The sequence below is a fragment of the Aquila chrysaetos genome, chromosome 1, assembly GCF_900496995.4.
Source record: "Aquila chrysaetos chrysaetos chromosome 1, bAquChr1.4, whole genome shotgun sequence".
NCBI lineage: Eukaryota > Metazoa > Chordata > Aves > Accipitriformes > Accipitridae > Aquila > Aquila chrysaetos.
In genome coordinates, this window is record NC_044004.1 from 48,162,660 (window position 1) to 48,186,713 (window position 24,054).

At 38.5% G+C, this 24,054-nt stretch overlaps 2 protein-coding genes across 4 annotated transcripts; one reads left to right on the plus strand and one right to left on the minus strand.

Moving 5' to 3' along the window:
• Positions 1-24: 24 nt before the first annotated feature.
• CTSO (cathepsin O) lies at positions 25-11,359 on the plus strand. Of its 3 annotated transcripts, XR_005933193.1 has the most exons (9): positions 34-406; positions 1,704-1,809; positions 2,638-2,771; positions 3,991-4,158; positions 5,648-5,769; positions 7,015-7,178; positions 7,622-7,714; positions 9,436-10,334; positions 10,420-11,359. XR_005933193.1 is itself a non-coding variant. In XM_030017179.2 (8 exons), the coding sequence occupies exons 1-8, from the start codon at positions 209-211 to the stop codon at positions 9,468-9,470; spliced, it is 1,020 nt and encodes a 339-aa protein (XP_029873039.1). In that variant the 5' UTR covers positions 34-208; the 3' UTR covers positions 9,471-11,359. The 3 variants fall into 3 exon arrangements, 2 of the variants coding, with proteins under 2 accessions (XP_040982038.1, XP_029873039.1); XM_030017179.2 differs by having other exon boundaries at positions 9,436-11,359; XM_041126104.1 differs by lacking the exon at positions 7,622-7,714 and having other exon boundaries at positions 25-406; positions 9,436-11,359.
• A 56-nt stretch (positions 11,360-11,415) lies between these two features.
• On the minus strand, positions 11,416-24,032 carry TDO2 (tryptophan 2,3-dioxygenase). Its single transcript, XM_030017165.2, has 12 exons — positions 23,824-24,032; positions 23,343-23,448; positions 22,123-22,213; positions 21,200-21,270; positions 19,345-19,472; positions 17,500-17,686; positions 16,125-16,232; positions 15,037-15,148; positions 14,850-14,907; positions 14,241-14,320; positions 13,458-13,548; positions 11,416-12,232 (listed from the first exon to the last, which is right to left on the minus strand). Exons 1-12 carry the CDS (start codon positions 23,856-23,858, stop codon positions 12,079-12,081), a joined length of 1,221 nt encoding a protein of 406 aa, XP_029873025.1. The 5' UTR covers positions 23,859-24,032; the 3' UTR covers positions 11,416-12,078.
• Positions 24,033-24,054: the final 22 nt, after the last annotated feature.

Here is a 24,054-nt window from a genome sequence, read left to right on the forward strand (position 1 = left end):
TGTGGGGGGAAGCGGGGGGCTGTCTCCGGGCAGAGGCTGGAAAGAAAGGAGGGTTAAGCCCCCTGCCCCTCACGAAAAGAGCCCGACCCGCAAGCTCCGCGGGGTAGGGGCGCGTCCCGCAGGCTCCACCCCGCTATGACATGGCGGCCAGGGGAGGGGCGGCGGCCGGGGACCCGGCAGGGAGCGGGGCCCCGCTGCCCGGTGCGGCATGGCGCGACCTACCGCTCGCCCTGGCCGGTCCATGAGGGTGCTGGCGCTTCTCTGCTGCCTGCTGCGGGCGGGCAGCGCCGCCCTCCTGGCGCCTGCAGGCACCCGGCTTGGGGAGGAGGGTGGCGGCGGCGGCGGTCAGGGCCGCCCTCCGTGGGACGGAGGCGGCCGGGAGAAAGAAGCGGCGGCGGCCCTCCGGGTAGGTGTCCCTGCCCGCACTTACCCTGGCGATCCGCGCTGCACAGCGGGCCTGCTGCCGCCGCGCTGGCTGCGGGCTCCGCCGGAGGAGGAGGGGTGGCGAGGTGCCGCTACTAACCGGGTGACTGGGGGGTGAGAGGTGGAGGAAGGTGCAACGGCAGAGCTTTTCAGCCCGGAGTACAGAAACCCGCTCCGGCGTCCTTTGCTCTTTCGTGTTCCTCGGCCTTGCCTGCTTGACTTCCCCTCAAATTGCTGGGTTTTGGGGTGCCGCTGGGGTTTTTTCCCCATCCCCGTTTCTGTCGCCAGGTGTCAGCCGCGGACCGAGGAGACGGCGGCGGCGGCCGTGTGCCCCGTGGTGGCCGCCCGGCGCGGCGGGAAGCGGGTTTCACCGGTCCCGCACCTCACGTCTCCGGCTGCACAGGGGTACTGTCAGAGCCGTTTCCCAGGGAAATGGGGAGACCGGGAGAAGTCGGGCAGGGCGGCGGCCCCCTGCCTGTCGTAGTGCCCCCCTTTTCCCCATCGTGCCGGGCGAGGGTGCCTGAGGGGGCCGGGCGGATACCGGGGCTGAGGGGCCGCGGCGGGAGTGCGGTGCCAGCCCGGCCTGATGCCGGCCCCGAGGGGCGTTGGTGGCTGCCTGTGGCGGTGGGACCGCGGGTAATGCTGCCCAGCATGCGCCAGCAGACCTCTTCTGCCGAGGGGTGCCGTGAAGTCTTCATAGAAAACACAGAAGGTGGCGTTACGTTTTTTGTATTTCATGTTCAACTTCGTCACCAGAAGAAGTTGGGGCCGGGGGTGTCAGATTGTCTTGCTTTCCTAGGTCAAAACCATGTTTTTCAGAGGTCTAGGATTCCTGATAATTTAAAGTTTAGGGGTTTTAACGTCTTTAGGCCATTATACCGTTCTTTTGTTTTACAAGGACATAAAGCAGGACAGGGTTAACTCTTATCTGAAGACATTTTTACATATCTCTGAACCACAAGGTTTGTTGTGCTGTCAAAGAAGGGCATCGGATGAGTTTAACACAACTTGTTCTCAGCTTGCCTGTTTTGTCTGTCTCATATCAATTTTTTACCCTCTATGCACTTAACAAATGCTTTTTTGGTATCTTCCTTGGAGTTGAAATTAGTCTAATGGCTTTCACGTTGGTTTTCTGGGAATCCACAATGAATCTGAGGTGAACAGCTGTCTTGTTATCTAAGTTCATGTTTACTGTTCCTAACCTTTTCTTCTTCTGCTCTTATGGTTTTGGCACCACCCCTAACTTAATAACGTCCACAATATTTATTTTTTTCCTTCAGGAAAGTGCTAAAAGAATTATATTACTGAATTCATCATCAAAAGATAATGCGACTGCTTTCTATGGAATAAATCAGTTTTCTCACCTGTTTCCTGAAGAGTTCAAAGGTACATTTTCTGGCTACTGCTAATGCCTTTTCTGTTCTTTTTCTTATTCTTTCCCAGAACCTTGTGTCTTTCACATTTACAGATTCTTTCAGTGCTTATAGTCAGCTAGTTTACAATGTCTGGTACCAAGCTGTAAGTACTTCTGAAGGATAAAACACTGCTCTTCATGTTTCTCTAGTCTTGCGAGGTTGAATTGCCCAGAGCCTTAATACGATTTAGTATACAGACTGCTCCCTCCTTCCCTCCTTCCTTCCTTAGCAATATGACACGCTTAATTTTTTTTACTAAGAAAATTTGTCTGATACGTAACCTAATCTTCCCTTCTTGCTGTTCCAGTTTGCTGTTTTATGTTCTATTCATCAGGGGTTTTCACACTTTTTTTAATTTAAAAAAATTAAGCAGCTTTTTTTAAGGAAAAATGAGCAATTTGCATGTGTTTCAGAATCCTTACATTGTTCTCCTCTTATTTTTCCCCTTTTACCTGACTAAAATAAAGTAATATTTTTCCAGTAAGTAAAATGTTGTGAAAATTTTCAAACAAAACTTGTTTTATGGAATGGTTATTGATCAGCTTCAGTAAATCTTCACACTTTGTACCCACATTCCCTACATGGAATATTTCTGTTCTTTCTAGAACTGTAGGAATATTTACATTCATTCTGGAGTATAATGATTATTTTAAAATACATTAATTTTCTATGGATCTGAGAATGAGATGTAATATCATGATTGTAACTACAGATCAAACTTACCTCTAGGGCTTCTAGTAAAACAGTTGTTTGTGGGGGTTTTTTAGTAGATTTATAGATGTTTGTATTCTGTGTTTAGCTATTTATTTAAGAAGCATACCTCACAAACTTCCCAGATACATAAAAGTGCCAAAGGGAGAGGAAAAACCTTTGCCGAAGAAGTTTGACTGGAGGGACAAGAAAGTCATTGCAGAAGTGAGAAATCAGCAAACAGTAAGTCCTGGTGTTTTCCTTTCCTGTGTCTCAAGCAGTGCTCAGAGACAGTTCCAGCAGGTACGTTGCAGAGCCCAGTGAAGGTTTTGGAAGGGACCGCCACTGCCTCAAGACTCCTTAGAGTGCTTGCACAAGTATGGCCAGTTGAACATACACAAAGTAATGTAGCATTTTATGCAAAGGGGGATTAGACTTAAAAGCATGAGATGTAAACGTTGTGCATTTAGAAATTGTGCAGTTATAAACTGTGTGTAATACATTTTTTGATCTAGTTAACTAAATCTGCAAATATTTTGCACATGTGTATTTTGTATTTTTCTGAAGAGACTAAGGTAAGTTCATTACCTGTCCTCATCCCTCAGTTTCACCTGCATGGGTATAGATCCTTTGCTGTTGTTTTCTCTCATGATTGAATGCCCTTGGCTGGTCAACACCCATATCTTTACCATTGAACACCCCAGGGCATGCATTCACGATAGGAAAATAACTAGACCCCACATAATTACAATTTATCCCGAAGTGGTTATGGCCACTGATAAGAAACAAGCTGTTAAATCCCCGATGTCTTTCCTTACTGTACTTCACACAGTGTAACCTGGACCTTGCCTAGGAGTAAACTCTGCTTCCTATTTTAAATGCCACAGTTTAAAGAGCGTAGAACTGCAGTATAGATTCTGTTACTGTCTAAGAATTTTCCTATTATGTTTAATTTCAGTTTACTATTTCTTAAACTGTAATCTATTTCTATAAAATTCTTCAGACTGTAGAAAATTGTAGACTGTCTCCTTAAGTGCATCCTTTTCAAAAACTTACTGACTAATGTGGTTAAAAAAATTTCATCCTGAGCCCCAATCCTGCTTTAAGAAAATTGATCTCTCACAGTAAAAAGTATCCTCAGACCTATCTTAAAGGGCAAAAATGAATCGGGAAGGTATCCTTAAAATAAGACAACCACAATGCAGGAATCCTTAAAATAAGACACCCATAATGCATTTCTAGCTTTCAGAGGGCAGTACAGGGGAAAAAAAAACAGTTCAATATTTTAAATGGCTGATTAAATTTATTTACTATTGCCTTAAAAATAAAGTTCAAGGGTGATGTAGTAAAAGAAGAGCATTAGAAGACCCTTTTGACTCTTTTTTTTTTTTCTATTGATATCAGGCTTCAGAAACAAAGCTGACTTTTTCTTTCTCCCCTGTTTCCCTTCTCTTTGTACAAGTGTGGAGGCTGCTGGGCTTTCAGCGTTGTGGGTGGTATACAGTCTGCCTATGCAATTAAAGGAAATAACCTGGAAGAACTCAGCGTACAGCAGGTTATTGACTGTTCATACACTAATTATGGCTGCAGCGGGGGATCTACTGTTAGTGCTTTGAACTGGCTGAACCAGGTTTGAAACTTTTCATAAATCTCAAACCCTTCCTTAGCTTTCATATTAATATTCTCTTTTTTATGGGGAAAAAGTGATGGGGAAGGTGGAGTGTACAGCTCGTCTGATATTTTTTTTATATATGTGTGTATATGTATGTATACATGCATATACGAATGTGTGTGTGTATATATGTATGCATATTTATTTACTCTGGAATCAAGAGAGTTTGTTCAAGCAGAATTGAAACTTGTTTGGAATTTTGTGGTCCATGTATGTTCTTGGGAATGTAACAAATCAACGCCCAGTGGTTGAAAATAAGCCACAGTGTTGCCGCTGAATTCAATTGGAACTGCAGACATACAGTACCAGCGTAGAAGGAGCCATTTATCCATGTGGATTTGAGTGTTTGGTTTAGGCACCAGCATCTGGGGAGAAGGAGGGATGTTGAGATTTTCTGCTTTCAGAGTTCTAGGGTTTCTGTTGCAAACACCGTAAAATCACGCATGAGAGTAGAGAACCTCAGAATAAAATTGACTGTGTTTACCTTTGTTTCACTTGCAACCCAAAACAATGAAAATGCAGACATAGTTTCTACTTCAGTTGTAGCTAACACATTTCATTCATGAAAAACGCAAAATGTGTGTTACTAATGTATGTAAGCAGAAACATTTTAATGTTTCAAAATTTTGAAATAAAAAGTACTGTCTAGGATGACAGTTTGAGTTACAAGAATATAGAAAGAATTCTTTAGGGTTTTGAAGTTTACAAAAAAACCTGATTGTCCTTTTTAAGAAACTCTGTAATCATACTCCTGAAGATTCATACAATCCCAGCTACTAACAGTCTAGATGAAATGCAAATTTAAACAAGTTAAGAAAGAGGATATTCATCTGGATTCCTCTGAAGCAAAGTTCTCTCTTCTTGCTTGCGACAGACTGGAGAAGACACTGTTGTAAACATACCGTACTGCAGAAGACAAGAAAAGTATAAAAGCTTGATGCAATGGCTTTGTAGCTGGACTTTGAACTGTGGCAGCCATTATAATACATTATATACTAGCATGAGGATTTGATGCTAATAGCAGAATTGGACTTAATTTCAGTATTTTATGTAACTGTTCTTGGGATATTTGTGGTTCTTGAACTGTCCCAAGGAGAGGATAATTTTGTGTGTGGATGTCATTTGAAGAGAATGAATAGTCATTCATTAAATGAATGCATTGTCTCTGTGTCTTGAAATTGATGAGATTGCTCATGAGGCTAGTTTAAACCAGAGATACCTTTTAAATTTCATTCATTATTTGAAGACTTCTGAATCCTTTCTGAAGCTTTGTCCGCAAACAAGGAAACTAGAGATAGTAAATACCTTATTCCTCAACATGACATTCTTATTTCTAATCTCACGAAGAACACACTGAATTTTGAGTGAGTTCTGTGGTCATTTTCAGTGTGTTTTGAGCTGCATGGTGTTAAATGCATTAAATTCTCATTCATTTATCTTCTTGCAGACAAAAGTAAAACTCGTGAGGGATTCAGAATACACTTTTAAAGCTCAGACAGGACTGTGCCATTATTTTGGTCACTCAGATTTTGGAGTTTCAATAAGAGGATTTGCTGCATATGACTTCAGGTAGCTGCTATTGATTCTTTTTATTTGCTGTACTTTTCCTTCTGTGTTCAGTAACTGTGGAGTAAGCTAGAGCCAATAGCGCATTGACCAGCCAAAGGTTATGAGGTTGATTGCATCAGTTCTGTAGCTGTGTACTGGATAAGAATTAATACATAACATTTTTGAGAGTTAAGGCTTGCCACGGTGAATCCACTCAACCTTGACATCACTAAGCCTGTTCGAATGAGAAAGCTTAAGTCTGTGTCTTGAATTGAAGTCTTCTAAATTGGCTGTGTTTAAACTGGCTATGTTTAAACTGGAACATTGAGTCAGTTACAACTTTTAATATATGCTAAGTGAACATTACACTGCTTAAGTATCAGAAACGGTAAATCCTACCAATAGTAATTAGAATTTGTTGAAAAAATTAGGAAGTATTCAGTTACTTCGGTATTCATCCATTTACATACCCACTGGCATCCTCCTCCAGCCCATGACTTTACAAACAGTGTTGTCAACTGAATTTTGTGAAGACAACTGGTAGCTTTTTAGGTTTCTGTACCAAGAAAGTTTGTTTCTAATTTTTATCAGTACAATACAGCTGCATACTGAACTTAAAGACAGGAAATACAATTTTGACTAGGAATTGAATTACTGCCAGATATAAGTAACTAAAATCAATTATAGCTTTGCCAGTCTATATTTGCCAAATTCAGTTATTGCACATATCATGCAGTGGTAAAGATTTCCTGTTCCAGTATATTACATAAGTAAAACTGGATGAGGATGCTAATGGTAAATGTCTGATAGTGGCAAAGTCCTGTGTTTTGGTATGTTTGAGATACATATTTTAGTGTAGGATTATGTATGATATAAGAGATACTTCTGTATGTTTGAAAAACTAACAGGAAAGAATAATTTAGACTAATGGTTTGTCCAAAGCTGTTTTTAATTGAGTGATGTATAAAAGGTACATAGGGCTCACTATTGCCCACTGACTTGACCCAGAAACGTGCTTCTTTTTAGTAGCATCATATCTTTGGATGTGCACCTTTCCCATAGTCTGTGTGCCCTATATTTGTATTACTGTGTTGTAGTATATGAAATATGTAATTATTGATGTATGTTATGTGGTGTGTAGAACTCAGACAAAACAGTTTAATTATTTGATTTTTAAATTGTACTGAACAAGTAGATTACCACCTCTCAAATTGCTTTAGTGTGCTGACTTTAGTAACTTGGCATTATCACTCACTTCTTTCACAGTGGTCAAGAAGAAGAAATGATGAGGATGCTTGTTAACTGGGGCCCTTTGGCAGTAACAGTAGATGCGGTTAGCTGGCAGGATTATCTTGGAGGGATCATACAATATCACTGCTCCAGTGGCAGAGCAAATCATGCTGTTCTTATCACTGGTTTTGACAGAACAGGTGCGTTTCCATGAACTGAACTTCAACCCAGTAGGTTTTGTGTTTTTTCCTCTTACTTGCAACTTGCCTCCTGTGGGGCAAGTGATTAAAATCCAGAACTGGGTGTTCTGTTGAGAACTGTTTGGTTTGGTGTCACATCAGTTCTGGAAGTGCAGCCTGATCCCAGGAGAGAAACTCTTCTTTGTGCTCCTTCAGTTTTGTGGGACTTCATGTCCTTGTAAAGTCAAGAACGTGGCTATATGTGTCTTTATGCTAGGAGAGGACAACACTGGAATATTAGCTCTGTCCTCTATGTGAACAACAGTAGGTTTCACTGTACTATATCATCAAACCATCAGAAACTACAAGATATTAAAATGGTAATTAACTCTGTAGAGGGTTAGAAGTTTTTTATGCTTCCAAAATCTCATGTTGTCTCTTGTTTATGAAAATGTCTCTTACAGGTAGTATCCCTTACTGGATTGTACAGAACTCTTGGGGGCCTACATGGGGAATAGATGGCTACGTTCGTGTTAAGATAGGTGGCAATGTCTGTGGTAAGTCTGACAAAAAATAATTAAAGGGGTAAAGGCCACATGCTGGGGTATGTTTCTCCCTGTAAGTAAAGCGATATAATGGGATCCTCAGAGAGGAAATACAAATCATTGCTATGTTTTAAAAGAGGTTAGACGAGTCCAGGTGGAAAAATAAATAAGGTGGTTGCTAGTTCAACCAAGCCATGTAGTTGAATGATTGAAAAAACACCATGCAAAGGTAAAGCTATATAAGGCATAACAAATAAAGTACTATTGTACCTTACCACGTAGAGGTAATGGCATTGTAAAGTATACAGTCATGTATCGTGGTTCTAGGTTAGTGCCATCACTATACTTGGTGTAGGTAAAACAGCTGCTGCCCTGTCTGGTGGATGCAATTATCTCTGGGCTCAGTTTAGCAAACAAATGTGGAAAGTGGATCTGCCTGTGCTTGGAAAATGTGTACCTTGCTTATGGCTGTTCTTGTAGGATAGAGGTATATACTTTTAGTGCTAGTTCCATCTCCTGCCCTCTTACTGTTTGCATGAGATTTTTTCTTGGTGTTTGAGCAGATTTTGTAGTGTTAAATACCCAGTTTCTTCTGAGTGGGTGGATAGGGGGGAGGTAAGGCAGGTGAAGCTCCTATTTACCAGCAAAGATTGCTGACCCAAATTGCTGGGATTGGACTACTAGATAGTAAGTGGTGTGTGTCCATTGAATTTTTGTCTGTTAGATTAACAGTGGAGGTCTTCTGTTGGCTTTCCTTTCCACGTATGTTTCACAGTAGCTCTCAGTCATTGTAAAAGGTGTTAGATGATGTGAATCATCTGCAAATAAGAATAGATAATATTCAGTTTGCCTGTACTCAGTAAAGATCAGGACAATGTATCCAATCATAGCTTTTCCATGTTCCTGAAACTTCTGTTCTTACTGTTGTTGTGTAAACAAACTATTTGGAAAGAGAAATTTAGAAGTAGTGATAACTAAAGCAAGTAAGTCAATTGTTGAGGTTGTCAGGAAGAATGGATGTGTTGTTTTCAAAATCAGCTTTCTCAGAAAGCAGGATCTTTCACATATTCTGTAGTGTGCCACACAAGAACAATGCAGCAAAGGCTAGTAGTGGCTCTCTTGTTGTCTTCTGATTTAGAGGTGCTCTGACACCACTTTTGAGGGTGTAAGAGCCGTCAACCTTTGATACCTTCACAGGCTGTAGTCAGACTTTGCTTTTAGTGCTGGAAGGAGTACAACAATACAAAAAGAACTGAGCATGAATAAAAGACTAATTTGTTCTCTATTTGTATGTGCATGAGTGTTCAAAAATGTGTCTTGTAATGGAATTTATCTCTAGTCTCTTGGTGAGTTTTCAAAGCTGCATAGCTTCATGTTGTTTATACATTGCAAATGCATATGATTAAAATGGAGGAGGATATCAAGGTTTAGATTGCTTTCCAGCACCCATATTGGACCAATGCTGAATCCTCAGAAGGGATCTAAAGTTTTGAACATGAAAGCAGAGGAAGGAGGAGAGTAAATCTCAACTATAAACAGTGTCAGGCAAGGAAGAAGTAAAAGGGTTGCACCTGATTCCCTGCCTCCCCACCCCCTACCTGCCCCCAGCAGTTCATCTACTGTCATGGCATGGAGGAGAGAGGGCATTATATGAGTATGAATTCTGGGAACTTACTTCTGGCAAGTCTCCACTTCCAGTATTTATTTTTAAAAAAATTTTGTTTCATTTGTAGGTATAGCAGATACAGTTTCATCAGTATTTGTTTGACACTTACTGGCCAAAGACCACAAGTATCATTTGGATACACACTGTATGTGAAGATTTACTTCAAAACAACATTTTCTAAAACAAGAAATTGCTGTAAGGGCAATTTCTGCTTTTAGGCAGTACAGGAACGATTTGGCTGGAGTTTTTAAAAACGTTTTTATTTGGAATGTGTGTTGTACATCAAATCTCTCATGGGATAAGAAGACTCGGAATCAACTGCAGAGTACACAAAGAGAAGTTACAAAGATGGACTGAAACTGCGAGTGAGAACTCTATCCAAGTGTTGAATACTGCTCCATAAAAAAAAATCTTACAAGGAAAGAAATGATGACAAATGATAAGGAATTTGGATCAAATAATCAGTATTATGACAGAGTATAATTTAAATGCTTTGAATATAAGAACCACTATGATTAGGTCTGCATTTATTGGGCCAGGAGGAAGGGCAGTTGGAAGAAAATATTCTATTATTCTTTGATACTTGGCTTTCCTAGCACCTCTGACAGACAGACACATTTTGTCTTCCTCTTTTTTGCGAAATCCTACTTTTTCTCTGAAGTTAGAAGAGTAGAGGAGGGAAATGGGTAGTCAGAACTGTTTCCCAAGTGTCTCTGAAGTGCTGCAGTCCTTCAGTTTCCGTCTTCAGACCTTTATTGGGTAAATGTAACTTCAAAGCTCTTCAGTGCAGGGACCATGTTTTAGAAAGTGCCTGAAATATCAGTGTCTTCTGCATTCTGTTGTTAGATGGTTAGAAAAGTAAGAAGTAACTGTATTTAGACAAATGGAGGCAGTTCTAGTGGTTTAACATCCTGTGTCCTGTCAGGATGTATGTCTGCAAATCAGGCTTACCATGCTTTGAGAGCTGTGTCAGTTCCATGCCTTCTCTCTACTTCTCAACTAACAGTGAAGCCAGTTGCAGAGCAAAAATTAAAAAACTTATTTATTATAGAAAAAATGGTGAGGGTGCAGTTTGTTAATATATATTTGCCACCTTTAGAAAGTCAGCAATTACAGAATACTCCAAATAGAGTGGGTGTTAAATTTCCCTACGTTAATTGAATTCATAGGTGGGACTTGCTGGGAATCAAAAAGGGGTTCCAGTTTTGCTGACCTGTAACACTGCAGTTGCAGGCAAATGTAGCTAGAATTCATAACCAAACATGTAATTCAAAAATGCTCTGAATCTTTCATTTGGAATGCTTTACCTGTATCTTTTATGAAGCACTACTATGAAAAGTGTTGAAGCAATTCTGTTATTTTTGCACTCCATTACTGTTCCATGTTAATAGATCAGTGTATTGTAACCTTTTTATGAGAAATGCAATAAGTGTTCATAACTGTCTATTGTAAGTATTGCCATTTTAGTCCTGCTTCTAAGTGTTACTATTTTAAATGAAAGGAAGACCAAGTCCGATGTTTCACTACTTCAGGTTCTGCTACTTACTGAATTTACTGGCTGAAAACTTCAGATTAACAAAAGAGGAAGTCGTCTGTAGTCTTATAGTCTTCTGTAGTATGGCCTATCCCTTAGCAGCTTACAAACAACAAATAGCACACTTCCATAACTGGAAAACAATAGCCAAAGTTCCTAATTGCAATTGATAAGAGTAATGTTGTTATATCAAACGCAGATGTTCCACCAGTGTTTTTGAGGTGGTACGACCAGGCGTAAGTACCTAAAGTACTAAGGTACAGAGCAACTCACCAGAAATTAAAGCCTACAGCATGTGTGTATTTCCAAGGGAAGCGTTTAAAAAGACAAGAGGCCATCTAATGAGATGGTGACATGGCTTTATCAATATTCTGTGGCCAAATTTGCTTCACTTTTATTATATATCAATTTTATCCTTATTTCAATGATATTTTGAATAAAAAACACTTCAAATGCCTGTCAGACTGTTGTTTGAACTTTGTGCTTGATTTAGAAGAAGACTGAACAAAAGACGATCTTTAATACTGCTTTATTTGAAGTGCAAAGTAAGTACTTATTTATATCTGCTATTCTTAACAGTATACGGAGGGGATTTACATTCACGTGTAACACATAGATAGCAACATGATTCTTGATGTATGTAAAAGTTCAAGATGCTTGGGTTTCTTCTATAGATTCAGGACTTATTTCTTTAAATTTAGCTCTTGAATTCTTAACTCAAAATTCCTTTTGAAATTCCACTAGAGCTCAGAAACTAATATTCTTCCAAAGGGGATGAGACTAATTATGTCCTCAACTAGAAGTAAATTAATAATAGCCATTAGGCAAACAAATACAAAAATATGTACAAGTAAAACATGATCGTGATAATTCTGTATAATTTTCTCCCTCTCTAGAGGTGTAGGTTTTAAGAAGCCAGCTAAAAGTTAAATTGGTCATTTGAGTTGAATTGGGGTATCATTTTAGTCTTAATATAGGCTAACTCAATACAGATTATTTTTTCTACAAACAATTAAGTTTGTTCCACAAGCCCATCATACTATTCACATAGCTGTCATACATAAATACATATTTACACACCCACACTCTGTGAGAATAGTGGTTGTATCTGAGGGATAGCACCACTCGAGGTGAAAGTCCTGAAGCTCTTTACAGCAACCACTCTAGAAAGGCAGGCTAGTCAGAGTCGTCGCTGCTAAAATAGGAGCTGTCGCAGTATTCTGCCGTGTAGAGGAATTTATGAATGGTTGGGTTCATCTTTGGTATCCAGTGTCTTGGCACTAGAAACGTTGAAAGATTGAACAAATCCACAAACACCTTGTATCTGTCACTGAAAAGACAATCGGAACAATTAATACTGCGATACTGGCATAGAAGGCCATAATTTCAAAATCCTCAGGAATCATTCCATCTCTTTTATTTATTTAATAAGGTTTCTGCACTAACCCTCCTCCTGAATATTCCAGAGTAAGAATCCAATCCTGTTTCTAGGGCACAGCAGATTAGACATAACAAGGAAATACGGTTGCTATAGTCACACCTTTCTTCTGAAAATGCAGAGTATGTAGGCTATAATCTCCAGACCTCCACTCTCATGGTAGATATGAAGTAGAATTTATCTAGGAAGAGTGTTAACCTGAAATTAAGGAAGAGTGAGGAGGCTTGCTGAAAAAGACAGTGAACCTTTAATCTTCAAATTCAATCTAACCGTCTGCTTTCTATTCCACCCTCTGTTATGATGGTTGTGATGGGAATTGTTGCCCTCAGCCATACATGGCAGTCACCAGCTATGTACGGTTCCTATTTGAAAACAAACTTCAAAGAAGGTCCTCTTAGAAGAAGATGTTCTAAATACCCTTGTGCTTTTTGACATAATGTTGTTCAGGACTGCCAGGACATAGCTGCACCTAAAAGGCTTAAATTGTCTAACTAGCTGAATCCTCAAATTTTGTGTAAAAAAAAAAGTTCTACGCATTCAGAGAGTTCTGCGCTCAGGCCGCAACTATCCCTTTTAAGTTTCTTTTCTGCTTCATCCAACAGGAGGAAACATGTTTCTCATTGTTGCCTGCACAGCTTGAGAGTATTAATTACTATCAGCTTTAAGAATATATTCAATCCTAAATTGAAGTACCTTAGGTTGTACAATGGGAGATCATGTTAAGGAATAAAGAAACCATCATCAGTTGCACCGTAGATGGGACTCACTTCCAGCCTGTATCGCCTCATTAATTCGGGCTAGCTTGCATGCAAATTGAACAGTGCAGGATCATTATTCTTGCTATTACAGTAACACCTAGATCCCTTGACTGAGAATTATATATGGCACTTTGCACAAGTGATCAAAAGGAGTTCTTTTTGCCCCAAAAGGCTTGGAATTTATATACATCAACCTGACTGATAAGTAAATGTGCAACAGCCAGGAGGAAATGCTGGAGTCCCAAAAGAGAAACACCAGCCCTCTGGCCTCCGGTGAGCTGTCTGAAATCTGCCTCCTGGCATTACAGTGTCTACAGACTGCATTATTGCAGGTAATGGGGGAAACGCATTCTCCTTACCTCACTGTTGAGCGCAAATACTGGTAGCCAGAGGAGCCTCCGGTGCCAGCCTTGCTGCCAATCATTCTGTGCACCATGCAAACGTGGTTATCTAACGAATACAAAAGAAGGACAGGGCGTATGTTCAGTGTTTAAGATAGAAGCAAAGGGTCACATCAAGGTGCATCACTGAAATATTAAAGATTGTGTAGAGGTCTTTAGAGAGATACAGGACTACTAGGTCTTCAGCAATGCAGGAGTTAATTATGCCACTCTTCAGTCAACTAAGATAAAATTATTGTTAATACAATATGAACACACTAATTATACATTGTATATAAAATAATAATATATAATATATATAAATATATATATATACTTATTTGTAATTGATAATTATAATTTTTATATATTATGCTCTGTTAATACAGAATTAATACATTAATTTATGGATGTCTAGATAGGGAAGGAGCAGAAAGAATGTTTGCATATGAAGAGATGTCATGAGGACATTTTGGGAGACATTGGAAAATACATACCTGTCCCTTGACTAAAATTGTTCACCTATCTTAAAGCATGTCATAGAAGTGATAGCTATACCTATGTGTCTACTGATGACAGAAGCAGGTGTTCATCTTTCCCCTTGGCCAAAGTACAAACAAAAAAATGTCATTCCTAAAGGATGAACTCAGAAGCTCAATTCTAATAACTCTAGGTATAACTTGTCTAAAAGAGAGTGAAAGAGAACAATTTACTTGCATCTAAAAGAGGGAGTGTTACAGAAAGTCAGAAAGTGAAACTTACATCTCCACTTGGTCATGAGCACATCGATATCCATAAGGGAGGTAAGAAGCTGAAAGGGAACCTGGAAACGAGGCTCCTCCCTTGGAAAATGAAAGAGAAGACAGTGAGACCTCTCACAATGTGCTGTATTTTTCAAAGTAGTGATTCACCAATGTGTAATAGTGACTTAACATACATTTTTCCTAAATTGGTATTGAAATGACAGTAGGTATTCTAACAAATGCTTCTGCCATGTAAGTCTTGACGTGTGCCTTTTCCCTCATACTTGGAAAAATACTCTAAATCTTTCTATGACACTTTGTAGAACAGTTTGAACAAGACATGTGCTAGTTTCAATCTGAGGGGCAGCATTTGGTCAGATAAGAACCGGCTGCCCAGAGAGGCCGTGTAACCTCCATCCTTGCAGATATTCAAAACTCAATTGGACAAAGCCCCGAGCAGCCCGATCTGACCTTCAAGATGGGTCTAACTAATCTGGGGGTTTGTGGAGGGTTGGATTAGATTACTTTCCAAGGCCCATTCCAACCTAAATAAATTTGGTGCTGCGGTCCTTAACCTTCAACCTCTCCTCCTGCCAGTAAGCATTAAAGATCTATCTTCTAACATTACCTGTAGAAGTAGATCATTAAGGCTCCCTTCAGTGCTTTATAAGACAGTCGTCTTTCTCCTGCAAAATACAACTGTCCTTAGTTTGTTACTGATTCTTCTGCAAATTTAATGCTATTATATGATTATATATATATATATCATGTATAAAAAATAAAAAGTGCTATAGACATATATTAATACAATCTACCTTTACTAAGCAGGTGTTCATGGCGTTTTTCATCAAATAATGAAAGTAATACATCTTTCTGTTTTTGGAATTCAGATAAGTCATCATCTTTTTCTTCTGATTCTGGTTTGGCCTTTGATATTTGAAACAAAAACAGGTTTTAGAATTCAATGGGGAAAATTAAGCACTTGAATAACCCGTGATGTAACTTCTATTTTCATCACAAATACTCTGTAATTTTACATTTTAAATATAAGAACTGTAGTTTCAAACAAGATAAATGAGTCACTGAGTCACTGTCCTTTAAAAAACACAATTACCACAAAACGTACAATTAAATAGCTGTCAACACAATTCAGATGAATCAGTGTTCAAACAAACTGGCAGCTTAGACCAAAAGACTTTTCTTTCAGTCTAGAGGCCTTAAAAACACTTAATCTTCATTAGTCTGAAGTCTATTTTTTTTTTTCAAGGCAAAAAGAAGACATCCTTGCACAGCCATGGGTAATAAAGTTGTAAATAAAAAAGTTTAGATAAGTTAGAAAGTTGTAAACAGATATTCTCAGGAAATTGATTAATTCATATGCTACGGTGGGTTTTTTCCATTTAAAGTGTACTTAAAGCTACAGGTCTTAGAATATTCAGGGATTTTCCTGTGCTTATTTGCCAGTGTAATTCAAATGATCACATAGCAGCAAATTGCCACATACTGTTAAATAGAAATGGGCTGTTTATAGTGACACTCTATACTTGCAGGTCAGGGGCCCAAAATTTGTGTTTACTCTGAACCATAGATGCAAGCACTAACTAAAGGTGAAGTTGTAGTTTCAGTAAAAACAATTTCAACCCTTCCATTGATACTATTTCTTTCCTTTTGTGATCAAAATCATCCAGGTATTACATGCTTTAAACCATCTTAGATGTCAAATTACAAACTTATTCAGATTTCCTGAAAAATTTGCAAATTTTTCTGCTTCTTGCAGACAAAGGCTGCTAAAGATTAAGTGAAGTGAGTAAGAAATTGGGAGCGGGCCAAAAGTAAAATTTATGTCAGGATGTCATTTTGCCGGCTGTCTTTTCTTATAGCTAGATCGAGAGTCACTATATACCTGCACCAAGGCAAATTCCTCTTCTAGACCTTTTAAAACATTCACTTCAAATTGTCCCCAGAAATCAAATCCTTCTGCATCGAGTCCCGGAGTTCTTTCCAGCCATGCCTTTAATAATAATAATAATGTGTTCAAACATTAACAGTGCAAGCGCATTACCCTAGAATTACAAGTTATAGCAACATAAATTATGCTGCTACAGCTGTTGTGGTTTAATATCCCTCAGAGGTGCTTATTGCTGGAGTAAGGATGTCCACATAGATGACTTACACCTGCACAATGGTGCCGTGCAAACACACTCACAGGTTCCAGGTTAAATGATCAGTGTTGGAAGACAAAAGCTGTCTTGTTCTAAGAGTATCTTTAAAATCAACTCCCTTATAGATAGAGGAAAACAATCTTATGCCACATATGTAGAATAATCGTAAAGGTAAACCTCAGAAGGAAGATACAGAACCATCTATACAACCAGTTTTTATCATGTCAGACAGGCTGAATACTGATCAAGCAGTCTGTCATTAACTTACGCCACAATATGTGATGATACAAGACAGAAATTTATTTGGCAGTTAGCAAAGCTTTCTCTTTGATTTCCTTTTAATAATGGAAATGAAATTAGGAGGGGAAAAAAAATTAGGAATCTTTATGGTTAAACTCCCTTTAGACATCACTTAATTTAGCTCCTTCTCATCTGAAAGATAAAAGAGCATTAAGTCTTAAAGAATGAAGAAAAGCTAGAGAAATTTCTTATATATTCTGTATCAGGTGCCATTAGACAAATGGATAGGGCTAATAAGAGTGGATGCTTTTATTGAGGTTTATACTGCATTATTCTTTAGAAAATTATGTAAATTTTGTGTATGAAAATGACAAGGGAGTTAGAGAAATTACTGTGAGTCATTCATAACACTGAGACAAATTAAATCAAGGTAAGAGATAATGAAACATTTGTTAAACACCTTTTCTCCTTTCCATTTTGGGTTGTCATTTTTCCTTTTCTGTTTTTTTAACCTCTCTAATAGCCATCACTAACAGTGGAAATATTTTTAAAGTTTTCTTCTAAAAAGGGTTTATCATTGTGAAAAACAGTGCAAATGAAACAGTACATTTATGTTCTTAGCTCATACTTCCACAATGCAATTTACTAGTTTAACAGACTTTTCAGACAAGAGGAAATGCTGTGAAAAGTCAGTTGGTTTACTAATGACTAACTCTCTTTCATACTAAATTTGGTAAGAATCCAAAACACAACTGACTGGGAAATTGCCAGCATGCTTGCTTCTCTCAAGGAAGAAGAATTTGTCACTGACACCAATGAAGGACATTCTTGGGAGATGGCGGAAAACAAAGCAAGCTCTAAGACAGACATCGTTACCTCCACAAGTTGCAGTAGCGTTGGTTCTTGCTCTGATTTAAGCAGTAATTCATAATCCTGTCCCTTGAAGTTATCTCGATAATGCCTTCTATTATAGGGGACTCTGAGACTTTGGGGAACACCAATTTTGTTCTCTAGCAAGCGAAACTGCAGGCTCTGAAAACCTGAGGCTGGGCTTAGGTAGTATCTTTGGGAACAGAAGAAAAGAAGATACAAAAGTGCAGGATATTATTTTACAATGATGGTGTTCTCTGGTTCTCAACAAAATAAAAAAATACATATTTTATATTTGAAGAATATCAGATAGATATCTGAGCATTTTTTATATGATTGCAATTAAGAAAAGAAAAAACCCAAGCTATTTTAATGCAACTACAATGTATGTATAACAAATTCTAATTTTCTAGCTATATATTGTTTGTGCATACACTTATGTTTGTACTGTGTTTTAAAATGGCAGCTTTTTGTGTGTGATGTACAAGAGGAGATGTTAGTGAATATCATTTCCTTTCCAGACAGAATAAGCAGCTTCACCCCAAATAGCTATTACAAAAATTTCCACATCATTAAAGTGCCAATGAATGCATTTTAAATAGGCTTGTTATACAGAATAATTGCTATGTATACAATAGAATAATGTTCAGAAAAACATTTAGTGGGTTTCATTTGAGGGATTCATTAATAGGATCCTTTCAGAGTTAAATCGCGTGACCATGCAAAAAAAAAAAAAAATTAATAAAAGTAATCTGAAATCCCACATTGCTACATAATTGTAATGCACTCTGAATTGCAAATATAAGATTTGTCAGAAATAGATCATTGATTTGATCTTGTGTTTGCTTATCAAATGACGGTATGTTGTTGAAAAGCAGGAGCAAGAATGCATCAAAACAGATGATTGGCCCATGGCTTTCCCCTGCTGTAGTGTAATGCTAGATGATACGGATGTTTCAAACTTCCAAGAGAAGCAAAATTGTAGTTTCATGTGCTTTTTAGTTAGGGAACATTAAAAGACAGAAAGGAAAGGGCACTAAAACAGTGCAGAAGTGGATGGGATGCTGGGCGGCACTGAGGTCACGAGTCAGACGGGTCAGTGACACCAGCAGAACAAGAACAGCAAGAGAGACAGTGGATGAAGCTGTCGCACATGGCAGTGTAGTGGAAGGACCTAGCCAAAGTGAGGGAACAGATAGAAATGCCATGGGAGAAGTGAGGCAAGCCAAGGGATCCCAAAGAAAGCCTGGGCAGAAGGCAGAGGAGCTACCAACCATCCAGCCCAGCAATACATCGGGCAGCTACTGGAGAGCAGAAGTTATTGGGGAGAAAGAAGAGACAGCAATGCTTCCTTCAGCCACTTAAAGCCTGCAGCACTGCAGACCCACTAAAACATGAAGAAAGGAAACACTATGCAAACCAAGACAGCCGAAATATCTGTTTGATAATCTACGGAGAGTGCATTTCTCTCACCCAAGCACTTCTATGATTCGCCATGGAATACTGCTGCAACGGCGCGGTGGTAAGTTTCAAGTAAATTGTTAATGGAACCATGAGCTATTTCTGTTGTGTTATCTTTTGACTCTGAAACCACTCCGCAGCACCACACACAAACAGCAACAATTAACTTGTACTTCTTTGCAGAGCATGCTGGACTCACATTCATGCTCAACTTCTCATTTGACCCTTGCACTTTAATGTCACCATTGCCTCGCTAAGGTATGCTCTCACCTTGCTGAATGATACAGGTACTACAAGCTGCCAGAGCACATGCAAAATTCACAATCAGTCCTAAGGATCGGAATTACCAGCTCATGGATTATTGTGGAGGAATGAATAGTAAGTATTCACCTGAAATCAAAGAAGTCCAATGCAGTCATAGTTTCCAAAACTGAGAACTGTTCCACAAGTAATTTCAGAATCATTGAAATTCTGTTCATTCGAGTAATAACCTTCAGCATGTTCCTCTCATCTCTTACCTGTAGAAAAAATAAAGATCATAACCAGACAGAATGGTGTTCTCTTTATAACCTACCTATTTATTTCAGGTCTTTTCACTGTTGTACATCACTATAGTTCCCAACTCCTTTCCACATGAAATCCATAGCAGCAGAATCTCATATTGAATAGAGCACTTTGTTTTTAACTGAAAACTGAAACTATAATTTTCAAAGATTGAAATCTATTTTTCTCTGACTGGTGATACATTACAACTAGGCCAAATATATAGGATTTCTTTTTCTTTTCTATATTTTTGACTGAAATAGAAGTCACCACTAGCAATTAAATTCTAGACCAAAATCATTTATATCATGATCATTTCCAATGATTGCAATACAATTTTAATGATATATGACATCATGTGATAATTATATTATGCTTTCTATTATAATCACTTCTATAATCAAGTCATAAGGCAGGTGTGGAAAGTACTTAAAAGTTGAGATGCAGAATAATCTGAGAAGTACATCAGGAAAGCACATCTAAAAAGATGTTCATGAGAGATGTGCATTAGCAAGCAGAGGAAAACAGAGAAGCCTGCATCTGGTGGGAAATAGAAAATATTAAATGGAAAACACAGAGACTCTCTTCTGGCTACATTGAACATTTTGCCTGCAGAGGAGTCTGCTAAAATTCCTATTAGTTTCAATGGGATTAAACTTTTCTCTAAGACCTGGGCACGCAACCAGGAAATATCAAAAATGAAAGATGATAACCATTTCCTTAATCGCCTGGCTGTGTAGTTAACCTTAACACTGACATTTCAAATTCTCGTTGTAAGCAAAGTTTCATTTTTCACAAAAATAAATAATGAAAAATTATTCTGCTTAAGAACTGATTTTGATCAGTTATAATTTGATGTAATGTTCAACTAAAAAGCCAACAAAATTATGGATGTGGAGGATAACAGAGAACATTTTCATTGGACATTATGATAAAAAGGTTCCTTCTTTCAGTCTGGTCTCGTTTCAAATTTTCTTCATATACACATGCCCATAATGTTATTCAAGGTATTTCTCAAATTACACAGCCTTTTTCTGTGGATGTAGTATTAGGTCAGGAGTTTTCTGTTGTTGTCTATTATTATGAGGTGTGTTTAGCTTTGGACAAATATTTAGAAATATTCAAAATATTCCTGTTATATTTGTAATTTTCAGAAATTCTCATACAACTGTACACTGTGATTTTGATTGTTGCTTTTCTGTTGGATTTAATAATACACAACAACCAAAAAGAGTTTTCCTTTTGTATAGCAGGTATTGGGTGGAAGGATATAGTATGTAGACTTCAAAAAATTGAACAAAGGCAGAAGTGACTTTTCAACATAAAAATACCTGTGAGCCCTCTGTTTTTCAGTTTTGCCTCTAAGCATGCTTTTTCTGCAGTAGAATATTCCCAAGTTAAGTTTCTGCAGTTATCCAGTACTAGTAGGAGAGTATGAGAGCATTTTGGCCAATGAAGTTGGTCTTGGAGAGTGATCTATGCAAAAGGCAGACTTCAGGAGGAAACAAGGTTTTGCTGATCAAATGTCTGTACTATCAGGATATAAGACCCACTTAGCCAAATTTCATTGGGGTTTTCTGATGCTGTTTTCAAAAAAGAGCACGTTGCTTCAGTAAACCCAAATATATCAGGCTGGAAGGCAGGAGGCAATAGAAAGAGAGGGGCTGCATTTTCCCAAAATTAATATTTGCTTTCAACTTACGTGGCCATTTTGAAAGATCACCCGCACAGAGTCCATTTCCCACAGAATCTGCTTAAACCAAAGTTCGTATGCTACAACAAGAAAGGCATTGTTAGCATTAACTTCAACATTACTTTGTTTTTTCTTCATAGCCCTGAAGAAGTAAAATTCTTACATTTTGATTTGAAACGAATAGCCTATGTTTACATTGCTGGTGTACAAAATGATGCCGATACACAAACGTATTACCTCTTACATTATGCTGTCCTTTACCTAAACTATTACGTGAAATAATCTAGTGTCAAGAATGTTGACAGAATTTTTTAAAGCATGTTTTACACATCAGATATTCGATGTACAGAATGTTCATTACAAAAGGAGGAAAGAGAAAATCTAGATCTGATACGCCAATAAAAGCTAACTCCAGAGCTGCTTACAATCTTTATATCATCTACATGTTTCCTGTCAATAACAGGAAAATATCATCAGGCCAGTGCATGCAAAACACATGGATATTAGCAGCCAGGGAGTGCCTAACCAGTATGCTGGCTTCCAGACAGCCTCTAGATGGTTAAAACTGGATTGAAGTTTCAGAGAAGGCACAAGCCAATACACAAAATTTGCCTACAATAAACTGCATAGCAGCCTCTTACTCAGACAAGGAATGAATTTCACCACCTTAATTTCTCTAGAAACAGAACCATCCAAATCCTGGTTTACCAGATCCAAAGGTTATACTTATGGCTTCATAAGCATAGAGTTGATTACAGCCTTACAAATGATATATGGATATATACAAATATAAATGCAGATAAAAGACAGAGCTATTGTAGTGATTGTGTCTAAAATGAAAACAAATTGTGTATTGCGTGTTTCAGCATTGAATACATTCCTTGTGGCAAAAATGCCAGTCAACCACCACTGAACTCCTCCCAATCACGTACCTTGATGCGTCACAATGAAAAGATGCTCATCATGGATTTTGTTTCCTTTCTTCTCACTCTGAAGTTCTTGAGCATTCAATATTTTGTTCAGCTTAAAAATAAAGATAAGACTGTTCGGTAAAGCTCTCAATTCTGCTATTAGCAATGGTAGTCCTACTGTGTAGAGCTAATATTTAAGGATAATATTAAAAAAAATATGTATAGGCCTCATATTCCAGGTTGTATGAGAAGTTAGACTAAATGGTCTCATGTGTCACTTTTACTTTTTAATTTTAAAAAAATCTTGCCTAAAATGGAACATTTAGATACCTTAAGTAATAAAGTTTGGAAAATCATTTTAAGAGTATTTTTAATCATAAAAAAGAGAAAACAAAATATCCAGCATGTTTAGAGATCTTACATCTATACTGTCGTGTTCCATGAAAATGGCGTTCCTATAGTAAAATTCCATGTAATCATGCAATAACATCTGCACAAGAGCTCTGTTTTGAGGCTGTACTAGTTAGTTCAGTTCTGGCATTACTAATTTTTTTACTGAGCCAAATTTACAATCTAATCATAGTTGTTTTAAAAGAAATCTTTGCAAGATTCCATATAGTACATCAAGAAATCAGTCTCCTGTTCAGAAGCAGAGAGTAATTCAGCTCACTTCAGTTCATGCTGTCACAAAAGCAAGTCTGGAATCTTTTATTATTTATGGCATTTTATTTTTACTTAGTTCTTAATTACTTCTACTTGTTGTGGTTTTTTGTTTGGGTTTTTTCCTGTGTGTGTGTCCCACTAGTCATCATCCCACCCCCTCAATTTCTGCAATGTATTTTTCCAGCCAAATATTCTAGGCTTTCATGCAATAATTCAGGGAAGTTGCACACGGCCTGCTGACGTGGAGAAATTGCCAAGTGGTCATTGTCAGACCAACGAAAGCCTTTTGTGGTGTACCACTTTACAGTTCAGGTTCACCAATATAAATAATTCCCTACCAGAACCCCCAAAATATCCAGCTTCCCTGCAGTTTGAGAAGCCATCCCACAGTCCACCTGCACCATCCCAGTTGAGACAGGTACCTGTGCCCGTGACTCACGTGGGGAGCTCAGGTAGTCAAAGGGCACTTGGAGACCTGTCTTAGTGACTGGCTGACTGCTGGGAGAAGCATCAATTGCAGGTCCTGGCTCACGTCTTAAGAGAGACCAGGGCAGTATACATGATATCCTTAAACTTACTTGTAGGTAGTCTCCATAGACAAGTCCACCCTTGCTGGCTTTATTTATCCCTTCTTGTGACTTGTCATCTTTTTCTTCTTCCAAAGATAGCTTGTTAAAATTAAGTCTAAGAAGAAAATTAAGTCAATATATAAACTATTTAATAAAAGAACTATGAATATACATGCCTTTTTACTAGCAGATGCATCTACAATTCCAACAATGCTTTGTTTTGAGAAACTGAACCACTAAAGCAGGCTTTTGAGAAAAACAGTATACCTGAAATAGCTCTTGTCACAGTAACAGCTGGTAGCATTATATCTATTTCATCAAATAACAAGTGCTCGGACAAGTCCCTGTACAATCTCTTTTCCTTTCGCAATAGCTACACCTGTCTATTTGTTGATAATCATTAATTCCTCTCCGAGCTTTCATATTTTACATTAACATTATATCGTTTGAACCGGCATTATGAAGCAAAACACAGGGACAAGGGACTCACAGGTAATTGTTCCCCGCGAAGGGGCACCCGCTCATGATTCCAGGATCCAAACTCGCTGAGCTGCACACCAGGGAATATACTCCGTTAGTGTTCCCAAATCCACTGCAGCCACCTTATATGTAACCTTATCTCACTGCCTAGGCCAACCCCCAAATTCTCCTCCTGAGCCCTCAGCCCAACCCCGCTATTCAGTAATTACAGAAACTATCACGGCACAAAGGTCAGTAAGTT

Coding starts and splice junctions, on each gene's coding strand:
- CTSO (XM_030017179.2), top strand. CDS start 209: ATGGCGCGACCTACCGCTCGCCCTGGCCGGTCCATGAGGGTGCTGGCG. Junction 5,770..7,014: donor TTTGCTGCATATGACTTCAG/GTAGCTGCTATT, acceptor CTTCTTTCACAG/TGGTCAAGAAGAAGAAATGA. Junction 7,179..7,621: donor CACTGGTTTTGACAGAACAG/GTGCGTTTCCAT, acceptor TGTCTCTTACAG/GTAGTATCCCTTACTGGATT.
- TDO2 (XM_030017165.2), bottom strand. CDS start 23,858: ATGAGCGGGTGCCCCTTCGCGGGGAACAATTACCT. Junction 15,149..16,124: donor AGGAATTTGCCTTGGTGCAG/GTATATAGTGAC, acceptor CAAATATCAAAG/GCCAAACCAGAATCAGAAGA. Junction 13,549..14,240: donor GCTCATGACCAAGTGGAGAT/GTAAGTTTCACT, acceptor TGTATTCGTTAG/ATAACCACGTTTGCATGGTG.